This window comes from Rhincodon typus, chromosome 6 (assembly GCF_021869965.1).
Source record: "Rhincodon typus isolate 14 chromosome 6, sRhiTyp1.1, whole genome shotgun sequence".
Classification (NCBI taxonomy): domain Eukaryota; kingdom Metazoa; phylum Chordata; class Chondrichthyes; order Orectolobiformes; family Rhincodontidae; genus Rhincodon; species Rhincodon typus.
In genome coordinates, this window is record NC_063337.1 from 80,188,720 (window position 1) to 80,204,384 (window position 15,665).

The window sequence follows — 15,665 nt, forward strand, 5'->3', positions numbered from 1 at the left end:
TGTATACTATCTTCCAGTCTGAAAAACAACCATTTATCACAATGTGCTGTTTTCTGTCTTTGTCCTTTTACTTCAAATCGAAGCTGCCATTCGTCTTTCTACTCATTCAGAGTCACAATTTTATTAACCAGTCCTTGACTTTGACGAAGGCTTTCTTAAAACCCATATAAACATCCAATGCATTTTCTTCAATCTTTTGTGTTCCTCCATCAAAAACATTAGTCAAACACAATGTGACATTTACAAATCCGCAATAGCTATCCTGAATTAACTCAAGCATTTCCAAATGCCTGTCGACCTTTACCCCCAATTCCCTGATTTCTGCTTTCACTGGTGATAATCAACTAGGAAGTCTGCAGTTGTTCGGGCTATCCTTACATATTTTTTTGCTCAAATCATGGGACATGCACATTACTGGCCAGGGCAGTATTTATTGTCCATCCCTAAATGGCAGTTGAAAGTCAAACACATTGCTGTAGGTTGGGAGGCACATGTAGGCCAGACCAGATAAAGATGGCAGATTTCCTTCCTTAAAGGGCATGAGTGAATCAGATGGGTTTTTCCAACAATCAGCAACAGTTTCATGGTCTGAAGCCCAGATTTTTTTTTGAATTCAAACTGAACATCCGCCATTGCGTGATTTGAACCTGGATCTGCAGAACATGACCTAGATTGCTGGATTAATACTCTAGCGAAAATACCACTAGGCCATTGCCTCCCCTGCTAATCCCACATTAAGTAAGGGTGTCACAAATGCCAATCTCTAAACCTCTGGCAACCTTCCACGTCTTGGTAAAATCAGAAGATTATAGCAAAGCCCTCTGCTATCTCCACCACCTTTAGCAACTGGGGTTGCTGTTGGAAGTCCTGGGATTAATGATCTTTTTCTTTCATTTCAATTATTGCTTCTAAAACCTTACCCAGGAGGATGGTAAACTGACATGCCTGTAGTTACAATGACATGAGCCCACAATTTTTTACCACTGAGCTGAGTGTTGGCCACAGTAGAGACCAAATCTATTCATACGAAGAAAATACAAACCTGAAGAAATTTGTTAAGGCAGAGACTTTACTGACCAATACATTATTCAAAACATATTTGGTTGCACTGTATAACCAATACTGAAATATGAAATCATATCAATCCAAGAATTTATGGGTAGTAGCCTCATTGTTGTCTAATCTATTTCTTTGGCGTAATCTATACTTGTTCAGCACAGGTATTTCTAACTCCAAAAATTGGGAGAATGAATCAAATAAATGTCTGTAAGGGAACATCCAAGGAACAGCAATCATGATATCACAAGTTTCTGCTTAGCCACATAAAAGGACATGAGCAATCCACAGTCAAAACAGATATTGGAGAACATAATTTCAGTGGAGTTAAAAACAGATCCAGCCAAAGTAAATTGAAATCAAAAAGAGTGCAGTCAAAATTCTTGTGAACAATGTGCTATCTTAAGAAGATGCTGCAAGTACAATCAAGACATATTTCTGGGAGGAAAAGTAGGACAACAAAAGCTATGTATGACTAAAACAATAAAGAATAAGATTAAATGAAAAGAAAATGTGCATTTAATTGGTGTCATCTTAATTATACAAATGAGAATCAATCTGTATGTAGAAAACTCAAAGGAAATGAAAAATGAGTAAGAGACAAGGGGATAACAAGGAGACAGCATTCGAAGGGGAACCCGAAGTCTTCTATCGACATAAATAATACAAGGGTAATAAGAGATGAAGGACCACTAGAGGATTTAGGCAGAGAGGCAACAGCCAGGGCTGATTTGTACCTGCCTTTATCAAAGAAGGTACTGTCAAAGTAATAGTGAAAAACAGGAGGCTGGTGAGATACCTCCTCAATCTATTTTTCGATCAGCACTGAAAGGTTGGCTGCACTTAAAGTTGATAAATCACTAGGGGGGATGGAATGCATCCAAAGATACTGAGGGAAGTGCGGAAATTACAGAAGCGCAACCCATATTCTTCAAACTTCTCACATGGTGCTAGAGGACTGAAGAACTTCAAGCACTACATTCTTGTTCAAGACAAAGTGCAAGGATTAATGCATCAACTTCAGGCTAATCAGTTCAACATTGGTGGCAGTAAAACTTTTAACAAATGACGATCCTGGATAAAATTAACAGTCACTGGATAAAGATGGATAGTTAAGGAAAATTAAATCATGATGCTATCTGTTTTGCTGTCATTCGTCCACTGTCATTCCAACTGTAAAATCTGGGCCATTGCATTTAGGAGCAAACAAATACTAGCCAACCATCTCAACAAATCAAATGTACTTGCAAATATGAAGATCTAATGTTTAGGCTGTGAGTGGTTATTAAATCTCAACTGTGGCATTACAAAAAAGGGGCAACTGATCTAATTCCTGAATGCAGAAAAAGCACTGGCTACATTTCTCAATTCTCAAATTGATCTGCAAATCTGAAGTGCATAATCAGTGAATTAAGTTGAAACGTGCCAAGTTTCCAATAGTGAAATACCCAATACTGAAACAAAATTCCCGTTATCTGGATTTGTAATCCAGGTTCTCTATTTGAGCACACAATTTAGTTAACAAAAGGTTCAATGGTTGTGTCTAGTATTTGACAGCACTGAAGGAAAAGCTGTATTTGATACAACACTACAAGGTGAACACACTGTATTAGCAAAGAACGAGAGATCTCTTGACAAGAGTTTACAGAGCCCTGATTCTTGGTTGACCTGTTGCAAGTTCAAGCAGATAAGAACTTGTTTAAACTACAGCTTTGAGTAAATAAGCAAACATGTGATACGTAGTGATTTTTCAGTTTAAAACAGTGATTAATGGCACTAAAATATGTTGGGAAAATTAAGACGATTTTATGCTAGTTTTCAGGTTTTTCTAGAAGTAAGTATTAACAACTTTCAAGCAGAAAGGTATCTATAAATAGAAATGCCAGATGAGTTTCACACTGAAGTCAGACAGGAAGATGTCTGCAAACAAAAAACAGCCTTGCTTGTCACCAACTCCACTTCTACCTGAACTATTCTCTCAAGTCAAGCAAACAACCTACATCATTTTTCTGATGAAGGGTCTAGGCCCGAAATGTCAGCTTTCCTGCTCCTATGATGCTGCTTGGCCTGCTGTGTTCATCCAGCTCTACACCTTGTCATCTCAGATTCTCCAGCAACTGCAGTTCCTACTATCTCTCTCCAACCTACATCATTGTTGTTTATTCAACCCTCAGCTCATTTTGATTCCTCATTCCCTCAATCCGCAAGGTCACTTAATTTCACTTCTACAAAGTTACTCATCTCCTGCCAAAACATCAAACAGCTCTGACATTTCTATATTCAACAGCGTGCTAACTGGCCTCCCACTGACACTCCTTAAAATCGTTAACTTGTACAATACTTTCACACATGCATCTTAATTGCAATAAGTCCTGCACATTCACCATCTTCATCCTTATCGCTCAATGGCTCCCAGCATTTAAATTTAAAACCCATTTCTCTTCTAAAATCATTTAATTACTTCTTCTTCTACTATTCTGCCAATCTCATGAGCCATATCCTTCCTAATCACAATGTTCCTTTGACCCAAGCCATCTGTGAATTCCCAATCCTTGTACTTTATCACTGACAAAAGAAAAATACGTCACCTCAGTCCAACTCTCTGAAATACCTTCCAAAGGCTCCGTCACTTCACTTCTCACACGTCCCTTCAGAACCTTCAGTCTTTTCAAGAAGGTTTTAATAATTCTGACAATATTTCCCCAATAGGTGCAGCATTCCATTTCCTTATGCATGTTGACGAGTACTTTGGAATATTTATTTCCATTAAATGCACTCTATGAAGAAACTACTTCTGTCAACCCCATAACTGAGGTGTTTGAGTGTTTTCATAAACTAATGATATAGCCCATCATCACAAATATAGAAGGAAACTAGAACCAAATGAAAATAGATCAGAATGGTTTTGGGAAGGCGCTCAACAACCACACAATCAAGAAGATTTCATAAATATGACAATTACTGCTGCTTCCTAACACATCTGAAAAAGGTACTACGTACTAAAACACTAAGTTGAATTTTGCTGATACGAATGATATGGAATTCATTTCAGCTGTTATATTAATTTTCAATGTCAATTAACACCATTAATATGACATTATTCTAGTTCATTGATCACCAGATAAAATAATTTTAAAATCCATTAATTCTCCAGTTGAAGCAACAGTGAGCCATTAGTTAAAACTGATCCTTTACGACAATGTCACCAAGCTCTTAAGTTAAAGGGGGTATATGTAAAAGCTTATCACATTTATTTTTACATGACTTTATTTTATTTAAAGTAGATGGTTAACTTCGTAAAACAAACAAATCTACAATTCTTTTCCAGCAGTTTCTCTACAAACAGGAAATTCATATTAGTGACAGGTTAGCTCGTGATATTTTGTCTTCACAGCAGAAATCTGACAAGACAACAAAACTTGATCCGTCAGTGCAGCGTACCAGTCCCATGCACCACCTGTCATCTGCCAAACTGCAGCTTGCATCTGTCTGGAGGTGGATTTCAAGAGCCACATTAAAAACACACACAACCAGTAGCATCTCCTCCTCCACAAAAACACACACTGACAGCCAGTCACTTGTGCTCGGTGCAGTGGGATTGGCACCGACGGAGATGGAAAACACATACGGACACTGTAAAATATCCTACCATTGAAACAAAACAAAATGTAAACACTATGGACACACTGGCGCAATTCTTGCATTTACAGTTATGGACGGCGGGGGCGGGGGGGCGGCTGACCTCGCCCCCGCCCTCTCAAAAAAGAGAAAAATTAGAAGGAAGCACGATTAAGACTTGCAATCCTATTCCGGGAACAGAGGAGGGTAGGGAACCGTTAAATTAAACCTTCACGGGGATGGGGTGGCACGGCATCGAAGAGCAAAGCTGAAACATGGCACGGGGTGAATTGGCTCCTTCGATCCAGGGGCGTGCGTTTCTGGTGCGTTGTCTCGCACTGCGTGGAAGTGAAGCATCCCCACCGTGTGTGTCTACGCTGTCACTTTTCATGGGCGTCTGTTTGACGTTGAACTCACCACTTGGTAGCGGCTGCAGGCCTCCATTGCTGTCTCTCGCTGCCTGGGCGTCCGCCTTACACACGCCCGTTAGTCGCGCTCGGGCTCCTTTTCCTACCGCCCAAACTCCCCCTCCTCCTATAACCTTGCTTCCTTTTCTTCTTAATCTATTCTCTCCGTCTCTGTCTCTGTTATACACGCACCATCCCCAGCCCTCTCCCCGGCGATTCGAAAATCAACAACCCACAGATCAAAGAGGGCACGAACAAAAAAACAAATCCACCAGCGAACGGACTCCCGGCTCTACGCCTGCGCAAAATCAGCCGACACCGTCCTTTGTGACGTCTCTCGTCCACCCCTGTAGCCGGGGAGGGGCGTGCCCGAGGGTTCCCCGCCCACTTCACCGCTGGTCACGCCCTTCAGCCCCCAGGCCACGCCCCCTCTCCGCCAACCCGTCAGCCGGTGCAGCATATGTTCCGTGACTGAGAGATGTTGCTGTTGTCAGCGATTTCCTTTGGAATTCCCCTGCTGGAAACATTGCTCCCCTAGGTAGTGATTACCCCAGAGAGCGACAAATCTGATCCATCTTAAACCACATCCTTAAAAAAGGAAAAAATTTGCAAACGATAGATTAGCCGTTGGTTCTGAATGGAAAGATCCACGAAACTTTTTTTTCTCTCTTTGAAGGGTGATGTCGGTTCAGATTCCTGGCTCCTTCAGAAAGATTATTTTCGGGTTCACCCAGTCTCCTGCTTGGTCACCCACTGCAGCTGGAAAGTTAAACATTCCTTTCTTTGAAGTCTTTCAACATGTTATCGCTCCCCAAGTCCATGTCTATCTCAACTTTCCCACAACTTCCTTCCATTAGGCTTCAGCCCTCACCTCATTGCTAAAACGCCTTTTAACAAAGTCAGAAATGATCTCAGAAATGGCTATGACCTCTCATGTTGTCCAGAGCTTTTACACAGATCACATCTAGCCCCAATGCCTCTCTATCGTATCCGAATGGGACTACAATTCCCACTTTCAATTCTTACCGATCCTCTTGTAGCCAAAGAAACATCTGCAAAGGTTTCTCTTCCCAGTCTAAGCTTTGACATCCCTCAGGAATGATTCCTCAGCTCGCTCCTAATTCTCATTCTGCGTGAGTGACCCTCAACATCTTAATAATAGGTTGCACTGAATGCTGACAACAAGCTCTATTTCATCAACACCTTTGTTGTTGAACGGAGCCATGATGTGGAGGTGCCGAAGTTGGACTGGGGTGGATAAAGTCAGAAGTCACACGACACCAGGTTATAGTCCAACAGGTTCATTTGAAATCGCAAGCGTTCGGAACGCGGCCCCTTCCGACAGGTGCACCTGACGAAAGGGCTCCTCTCCTAAACCTTGTGACTTCAAATAAATTTGTTGGGCTATAACCCGTGTGGTGACTTCTGACTTTATTATTGAAGGTATTGCAAATTCTAGAGAACTGAAATAAGAACCAAAAGTGGTGGAAAAACTCAGCAGGTCTGGTAACATCTCTGTAGATTGAAACAGTTAACATTTTAAGTCCAAAGTGACTTCTTTAGAATATTTTTAAATTTATCACAATGCCTGTCCAACATATAATGCAGGATAAGGAGAAACTGCTGGAGATTAGAGGTAGGAATGGAATAGGCCACGAAGGACTTTGAAAACAAGGGACAGAATTTTGAAATCAAGGCATTGCTTCACTAGGAATCACAATCTTTAACTCAGGTTCACATGCTACAACTGATTACACTCGGGGCTTGTCTGATCACGCTCTTACGAAGTGCTTTGGGATGTTTGGCTAGTAACTAGTGCTTTATAAACGTCAGTTGTTTTCACTAAGCAGACCATGTGTTTGGTTCATATGTGCATCCAACAATTGGATCGAGGTTGCTCAGCATTTTCAAATGGAATCCAAATATTACTCTCCGTGACAAGCATATGTCCCAGAAATATCTCAACTTCTGTGACTGTTGTGGATGGGTAATGCTTTACCTGACAGAGAGTTACAGGATGAAACATTGCCTTCAGAAAGCAGTGAGTAAGACTTGCTAGAGACCTGAAACAACTCAACAATCTCTTATTGATTGGAGCAGAAACTCTCCCCTGACATACAAGGCTCAATATATTAAGTTGGAAAACTGGAAAATCAGGAAAATTGTATACAATGTGCACCAAGTACAGACCAAGTGCAATAATTAGAAGCACAAAGAGCAAAATAACTTCCACAATAAATTTGTTCTGTCTCCCATCCATGTACATTTAAAAAAAACTTCAAATCACTAAACCATGCTTCTTGTATCTTTTCCTATGCTACATCTCACTCATTCCCTGACCTGCAGTGGTTTCCAATTCCAGATTGTAACTTTGTTGTGTAACCCTCTCTTTTTAATCCTTTCAACAGCCTTTTGAAAACTTGCCATTCCTCTGACATTAGCATATTTTGCCTTTCACAATTGCTTCATTCCACTGGCAGTTATGCTTTCAGACACCTGGGCCCCAAGATGTTTAATTTAAGATCAGCGCTTCAGGCGTGGTCTCATCTCTAACATAAACAAAAGTTTCTGTCTTGTTGCAGCAAGCTTGGTGAAAGGCCTCCACACTGAAGTCTGAAGGAAAATGGATTAGGGTAACAAACCAGATCAAAATATTGGGTAGCAGTTTCACTCTGCTGCACTGCTGCCAATGCCAAGAAAATCTGGCCCTGTAAAACAATTAACTATTTTAAAAAGGAGATTGTAATGCAAAGTCCACATATATTAGCAGGTGTACACACATAAAGCAGAAAAGGTTGATGATTAGCCATGATCTAGAATATCTAAGCAAGCTCAAAGGGTCTGAATGGCCTATTCCTGTTTTTATGTTTCTATAACTAAATATATCATGTTACTCATGGAGATCTGCAATCATGAAACCTTGCTCTGTGCTTAGTTAGCTGATCTTATCTCTGATCAAAGTCAATTAGCTCAGTTATAATGTATTACTTTGTGTTCTCCTGAGTTGCAAATTTCATCCATGGGTAAGTAACGTTTGTACTAGAAGCGAAGAGTCCATAACAACCCTTGGTAGCAGTGAGCAAAGAGGACAAAAATGAAGCCAGCTTTGTGCTGCTCTTTACTGTACGATGCTGCCTGTTGGAAGTGCACGTATGCGCATGTTGGGTTATGGTTAATAGTGCTTCATAATTACAGCCTTGTATTTAAATATCCTGCTGAAATTGCTCAGCATCACACTACAGCAGAAATTTGAAATGGTATTGTGCCAATGAAGCATCTGTGGAATTGCTATCCAGTGTAAATTACTACTTGCTGGGAAGAGAGCAAAATTTGCAACATCAATCATATGCAAGAAGTCACTTATAGTGTGCTTCTATTTGTGTTGGGCTTGTGTGCAAAAAGGTGTAACTTAATTGATGACATGTGCACATCAAAAAGAATTAGCCATGTGAAGACTTTGAGTCTGCACATATCTCCAGCACTGTTCCATTGTAAACTGTGATCTTCAGAAGAGGAAACTGTAGTAAAAAAGGGAACTTTGTTGAGTGAGGAATAAAAAAATAGAAAGGTTGATTCTAAAAACAAACATAACACTGAGTACAAAAGCGTTTTATAGCGATTCAGAACAATAAAAAAATTTACTTTGCTTTTTTATATTAATCTGTGTCTTTGACCCTCCATTCACCAATACTGCAGCTGTCAATGTGCACCATCACAATCTCACATTTATTATTGGTCCTGTCACCAGTAAAATTCTTACTCTTTCCCACCATGGCACGTCCTTGGATATCTTATCCATCTTTGTACCTTTAAATCTGTCCTTTTCCTGACATCCTTTCCCTCCTCCTTTTCCCAAACCTTTCCCCCGCTTCCCCAACCCTCCCCTCTCCAACCACCTTCCTCTCTCCCAGCATCACACCTCTCCCTCTCATCCACCCCACTTCCCCTTGACGGTCGACAACCCCTTCCCACCCACCTCCCAACTTTCTTGAACCCCACCTCCCTTTCACCCTTACTGCCTCTTCCCTCAGCCAACTCCCCACCTTTTACACCACCTCCTCCCTCGCACTCTTTTATCCCTAACCAAATCTTTTACCCCCAACCCTTTTCACCCTCCTCCCCATACCTTTACCTCAGTCCCTTTTGCTCTATCCACATCCTTCCCTTTTCCCATCCCCACTCTATCTTTACCCTCACCTCTCCTTGCCCATTCCTACACTCCCATCCTCTTCCTCACATCCTCCTTCCCTCTACCCCACCCTCTTCCTCCACTCTCCCCGCTTCCCTCTCTTTCCATTTCTCCTCTATCCAATCCCCAACTGCCCTCTCCCATTCCCCCTCCCCTTACCCTTTTACCCTTCCCCATCACTCTTTCTTCCCTACCCACTCACACCTTTGCCCCTTCCCACCTATACCCTCCCCCTTTCTGGCCTCTCACATTCCCCCTTCCCCCATTACCTCCCATCCCCATCTACCCATCCACCTCTCCCTTTCCCCCAGCCCCTGACCCCACTACTCTCATCTCCCTTCTCTGACTACCCCCATCTGACACTCCGCCTCTCCCTCTCCCCTTCCCCCACTCCCCTCTTCCGCCACTCACCCTCCCCAACTCCCTTCTTCCGCCACTCCCCTGTACGTCCACTCACCCCCCCCTCCCCCCTCTCCCCTCCCCCCCCTCCCCCCCCCCACCCCCCTTCTTCCGCCCCTCCCCTGTACGTCCACTCACCCCCCCTTCCCCACTCTCCCTTCACGCCACTCCCCTCCCCAACTCTCCCCATCTCCCCTTCCCCAATCCATCAATTGCCCTTCCCCAACTCCCTTCCCCGACTCCCCTCATCTGCCCTTCTCCCACTCCCCATTCACCATCGCCTCTCTGCCATTCGCCCCTCCCCTAAACCCACTCTCCCCTCTCCTTTTCCCACACTGTTCCCGTTCCCCCATCTCCACCTCCCTTTCCCACAATCCTGTCTCCCTCATTCTCCATCGCCTCTCCCTTTCCCACACTTCCCTCTCCACCTTTCACCCACTCCTCCCTCCCATTTCCCCTCACGCAACTCCCCTCCCCTCCCTGACTCCCCCATTTCCCTCCCACTCCACTCCACCTTCCCGAACTCCCCCACCCCTTCCCCTTCCCCAGTCCCCTCTTCCCCCATTCCCCTTCCCCTTCCTAACTCCCCTCGACTGACTACCACATCTCCCTACCATACGCCCATCTCCTTTTCTCCCACTCCTCTCCCGAGTCACCCCATCACCCTTCCCCCCACTCCCCTCCCATGAGTCTGCCCATCTCCCTTCCCCCACTTCCCTCCTCTAATTACCTCCAATCTCCCCTTTCCGCCACTCCCTTCCACTGACTCCTGCCATCTCCCCTTCTCCCCACAGCCCTACCTCAACTGCTATCACCCCTTCCCCCAGTCCCTTACCCCCTCAATCCCTTGCCCACACAAACCCCCTCCATCCAGTTTCCCCAACCTCCTCCATCCCCATCCCCCACCTCCACCATCCCCTTTCCCCTACCTCCTCTCCCTCCATTCCCTTTACCCCCAGCCCTTCATCCCCTATCCCACTTCTCCCCACCCCTTCCTCATTCCCTTTCCCCCAGGCCCCTCTCTGTCTGTGTGTGTGTGCCTATTGAAGTTTGCAAGTTGTCCTCCAGATGGATATATATATATACACACACACACGAGGAGTTCTCACCACGCCCCCTATTCAGCCAGCGGGAAACTTCGCGAGATGTGTGTGCGGGCCGAGAGTAGGAAGCCGCCATTTTCTGAATGCTCTCGCCAAGAGGGAGAAATGTTAGAGTTAGCCTGGGCCCAGCTGGTGAAATACTCCTGACGCTTCCGAGTGTGTGGCGGAACGATTTTTTTTAAAAAAGGAAAGAAAAAGTCTCAAACTCTTAACACTCTTGGCGTGCTGCGCAGGCCTGTACGTTTTTTTTTAAAGAAAAAAGATATTTTTAAATATTGTTTGCGGGCCCTGTCTCTGGCCGTGTGTGTGGACACGTTGAGCATCCGGAGCCGCAGCTGCTATTTGTAAATTTTTGTTTTCGTTATTAAAAGGGGGGGTAAAGATCCTTTCGTTTCGATGTTCGGTCTTTGATTTCCCCACCCCCTTCTCCCTCCAAAGGGAGAAGACGAAACAACCCCAGTTCCTTTAGGTCATAAAGCAACCCCCCCCCCCCCCCCCCACTTGCCACTTTCCTCCGTCCTGATCTTTCCTTCCCCCTCCTCCCCCGTCAACAAATTGTTTAGTGTTTGACAAGAGCCGATCGGCCTCTGTTATCTCCCACCCCCCCCAAAAAAAAACCTTTCTCCCTTTCCAAGCTTGATCACAATGATGATAGAAAATCTCGATGCCCTCAAGTCGTGGCTCACCAAGACCCTGGAACCTATGTAAGTACAAGAGAGTTTGGACCATCTCAGTGCATATCCGGGTATTTAAAAGAGATTCCACGGGGTTATTGCAGAGTTATTGTAGTTCATTTTGGGGGAAGAGGGGTGGGGGTGGCAGATGGTGAAGGGAACGAAATCGGTGATCGTGCATAGAAAACTCGCTCAACTTCAGAATTCAGCAATGGTATCTCGTCTGCTGTAGTTCTGCAAAATTGGTTTGGTCCCTTAACATTTCGGAGATGTCGATCATTTTCAAGTTTTCTTCTGAAGGATGGTGCATTGTTTATATCTATTTTTAACACTGCTGGCACACGGTGAGTTTTTTTTTTGGCTGATGTGTAGTAAGCATTCACTCTCCATTGCACAGTTTTGAATACGCTTTTGATGTTCATCGATACCTGTACGTTGCTTGGAGGGTGTTTTTTTTAACAAGTTGCGTTTCTGCAGCAACATTGAATTGAACGCCAAGAAGCCTTGCCCTGCGATGTAGTCCAGTTCAACAGTATCCCTTCGCACGTGATCATGAGTTTTACAAGTTTTTTTTATCTTGATTTGTGCGGCAAGTGACAATTTTTGTCCTTAGCAGTGTAAATGCGTTTCTAAGTGACTGCTGTAATTTGCATTTTGTAATATTTGAGGCCTGTCCACTGGCCGAGTTGTTGATGCACATGTACTGTACCTTCTTATTTAAAATATTCATCAAATACCTGCTTGAAGCCATTAATCCAAGTTTTTAGTGTTTATTTTAATCAAACTGTTTGGGACAGGTGGGACTTGAACCTTGGTCTCTTGGCTCAGAGGTAAGGACACTACCACTGCGCTACGAGGGCCCTAATTTCTTCATACATTTGTCAACTTGTAGGTGATATTGCTTGAAAGTAATTGATTATTATTTTACATGATAATGCTTTCCCCTTTCATTTCTTTGAACCTCAACAGTTATTTTAAGAAATCAAGTCTTCTCTTAAACTTCTTAGTTGGCTACAAGTAAGTATTAAATGTGTGCACTATTTTCAGTTAGTCATTTCTTGTGGCAGGTGAAGTCAACAGAGCATGAGTTATACTTATAATGCAGTTCTCAAAAACCACATGCTGAATAGATTTCATGTCTTAAAAACAAATTTATACCATCTCCAAGATCTACTTCAATATTTTCACTAAACATGTGTTTTTACTCTACTGCATCCTTACCTTTGTTTTTGACATTTGTCTTAGTATCTTTCTCTCCGTCTTCCTACCCTGTTTATTGTGTTTCTTCCCACGATTGTGTAGATGTATAGAACATCAACTGAAAATATGGATCTCCATTTTTCAGCTCATGTCAGTGGGACCTGTGCACTTCAAAAGGGCAGATTTTAACAATGGGATCACAAAATTATGAAACTAATTTTACTACTCTTTTTGCCTTTCGTGGGCATGATGCACAAGCAGTCAATCCCAGTGACCGCACACAAAACTTAAAAAAAAAAGGTCGCTGCTGCAGTCATGAAGATCCGATCATTTACATTTGCAAGTCAGCTGATACTGGCAGAACCAATTGTCAACTTAAATTCCTCAAATAGAGTGGTTTCCATTGAGGTTGTATAGTGCACCATTCTTAGATGGCTTTAAAATGCATTTTCTCATGACAGGTTACTAAAACTGACCTGCAAGTGCTTGCATAAGTAAGATTCTTGATGCCTGTGGTTGATCTTCTATGGTATTATGTATGATAAATTATAGATTACAATCTTTTAATTATCCCTGCTAACTTTGTTTCTGTTTTTCTATTTTGCCTTTTCTGCATTCTCTTTGTTAGATGTCATTTTTCCTTCCCTTTTCTACTTTCTTTTGAGATAGAAAATTGGGCTTAAAAATGAGGAGATGCAAAATGTTGTCAGTGGTAGGGGAAAATGTGGGTGCTGTGGACATTTGTATGTTTGTATATACCACTTTGGAAAAATGTCCTGGTAGTGGCACTGTGGGAGTTAGGGAAAATGCGGCTTTCAATTGTTTCCTGTTTTCCCCCAACACAACATTGATCACTGATCAACTATGATGTGCACTGTAGCAGCTCATCATGGTTATTTTGACAGTACCTACAATCCTGTGATATCGATTTACTAAAAAGCATACGGGTCATTACGTTGTGGGAATGTCATTGCCTCCCAAGTTCCTCTTCAGGCCCCACCATCCTGATGAGGATGTCGATGACCATTCCCTTGGTCATTGTCAGAATCCACTCCAAAGTCCATTGTCAAAGAACCATTACTGCAAGGACTAGAGCTGATCAAGGAGAAGGCTGACCAGTACTTCTGCAGGGTAACTAGAAAAGGGGCAGTAAATTGACCTTGCCCATTTCATGTACATACTAACAACAAACTTAAAAACAAATACTTTTAAGCTAACATTTCCTTCCCTCATATGCCTCAAATTCTTCATTTTCCTGAGATAATCATTACTTTGTGCCATCATATCACTTATTCCTTTGATCTAGTTGCTGAACACCTGTATCCTTCATTCCTTGTTCCACAGTTACCTCGTTGTTCTCACTCTCACTTCTTCCTTCCATGGAAGAGTGGCAATTGACAAGAGGTTTGCTCACTCGACCCGTTTTCTTTGTGTTCATCATTCATATTTGTTTTCCTCAGAAGCCTTGTATTTTCTTATTTTTAGAGTGCAAATTGGAATTTTAGTCAGATTACTCCTGATGCTGTCGTTATGCTAGCTGCCATCGATTGCTAGAGCCATTTCTTTTAGGTTAATGTCAATAGAATTAAAGTCATCTTATTTTGTTCTTGATATCTAGTTCACAACTCATCCAGCTTCCTGAAATATTAGATTTCTTTCTAGTCATCAGCATTTGGGGTTTCTTTGTTCTTTAAGACTTTGATTAATTAATTACACTCATTCAATGTCCACTTTTTAGAAAAGAAATATGACATTGAAAACTTGACTGTACTTATTCAAAATAGTGTGTACCTTTCTTGCTGTAGTCTTGAGAGATTTTGTACACTATTTTGTTTCTTTTATAGTGTATAACATGACGTTTTAACTTAAATGACACATAACTCAGATCATAAATAATGCTAAAGTTGAGGTTTTTCCTTTGCTTTTGAGGAATAAGAGTTTGTGTTTTATAATTGTTGGAGGCACTTTGTGAATCGTACAGTACGCAGTAAGTTTTGCTCATGATTTGTGCATAGGAAATTAAATTGCACTTCTGTGTTTAACTAATTTTACTTTCCTACTGATTTTTGTGTTCCTCTTGGCCTACTGTTGTTTCTGTCTCTGCCCAACCTTTCACTTGCAACTTATTGTGTTGCTGTTATAGCTGGCTTGTTTTTTTTCTGTCTTGAATCTCTCCCCTCTCCTCTCATTATTTTCTGTGTTTTTTTTTAAGAAGTATTCATATTATTCATGTATGTTTGTCATTATTGTTTCTGTTATTGGCATCTGCGACAATTATTTTGGTAAAGCAGTTTTTAAGTTGACCGAGGGACAAGGCTTTCATCAGAGGAAAAGTGTTGAAAGAATAAACCGGTAAGCTGCATTTTCAGTTGAGATTAAACTAGGGATGCTTGCCTCTCTTGTCCTGGGGATTGTTGCTGAATAAAGAGACTGTAGGGTACAGGTTCATAGTTCTTTGAAAGTGGAATCCCAGGTAGGCGGGTAATGAAGAAGGCATTTGGTACACATGCCTTTAGTGGTCAGTGCTTTGAGTTTAGGAACTGGGATGTTATGTTGGCAGGTTTGAGTTACAGGGAGATGTTGAATAGGTTTGGGCGATTTTCCCTGGAGTGTTAGAGGCTGACCTTACAGTAGTTTATAACAAAATTAGATGTTTGGATAGGGTGAATAGCCAAGGTCTTTTCCCCAGGGCAGAGGAGTCCAAAACTATTGGGCAAAGGTTTCAGGTGAGAGGGGAAAGATTTAAAAGGTACTAAAGGGCAACTTTTTCACGTACGTGTATGGAATGAGCTGCCAGAGGAAGTGTTGGAGGCTGGTACAATTACAACATTTTAAAAGGCATCTGGATTGGTTCATGAATAAGAAGGGTTTAGAGGGATATGGGCCAAATGCTGGTAAATGGGACTAGGTTAGTTTAGGATATCTGGTCAGTATGGATGAGTTGAACCCAAGGAACAAAAACAAAGTTGCTGGAAAAGCTCAGCAGGTCTGGCAGCATCTGTGGAGGAGAAAACAGAGT

At 42.4% G+C, this 15,665-nt stretch overlaps 2 protein-coding genes across 4 annotated transcripts in view; one reads left to right on the forward strand and one right to left on the reverse strand.

Moving 5' to 3' along the window:
* LOC109920008 (NEDD4 family-interacting protein 2) overlaps window positions 1–5,415 on the reverse strand; it is a 47,414-nt gene extending 41,999 nt beyond the window's left edge. The window contains exon 1 of the mRNA XM_048597608.1: window positions 5,092–5,415. Within this exon, the coding sequence (XP_048453565.1) occupies window positions 5,092–5,118 (27 nt within the window). The 5' untranslated portion in view covers window positions 5,119–5,415. The remainder of the gene's footprint in view (window positions 1–5,091) is intronic.
* Window positions 5,416–10,824: 5,409 nt separating this feature from the next.
* The window catches only part of rbm26 (RNA binding motif protein 26), a 79,102-nt gene continuing 74,261 nt past the window's right edge, over window positions 10,825–15,665 (forward strand). For all 3 annotated transcript variants that reach the window (XM_048597944.1, XM_048597945.1, XM_020535792.2), the window contains exon 1: window positions 10,825–11,476. In XM_048597944.1, coding sequence (XP_048453901.1) covers window positions 11,418–11,476 — 59 coding nt within the window. In that variant the 5' untranslated portion in view covers window positions 10,825–11,417. The remainder of the gene's footprint in view (window positions 11,477–15,665) is intronic.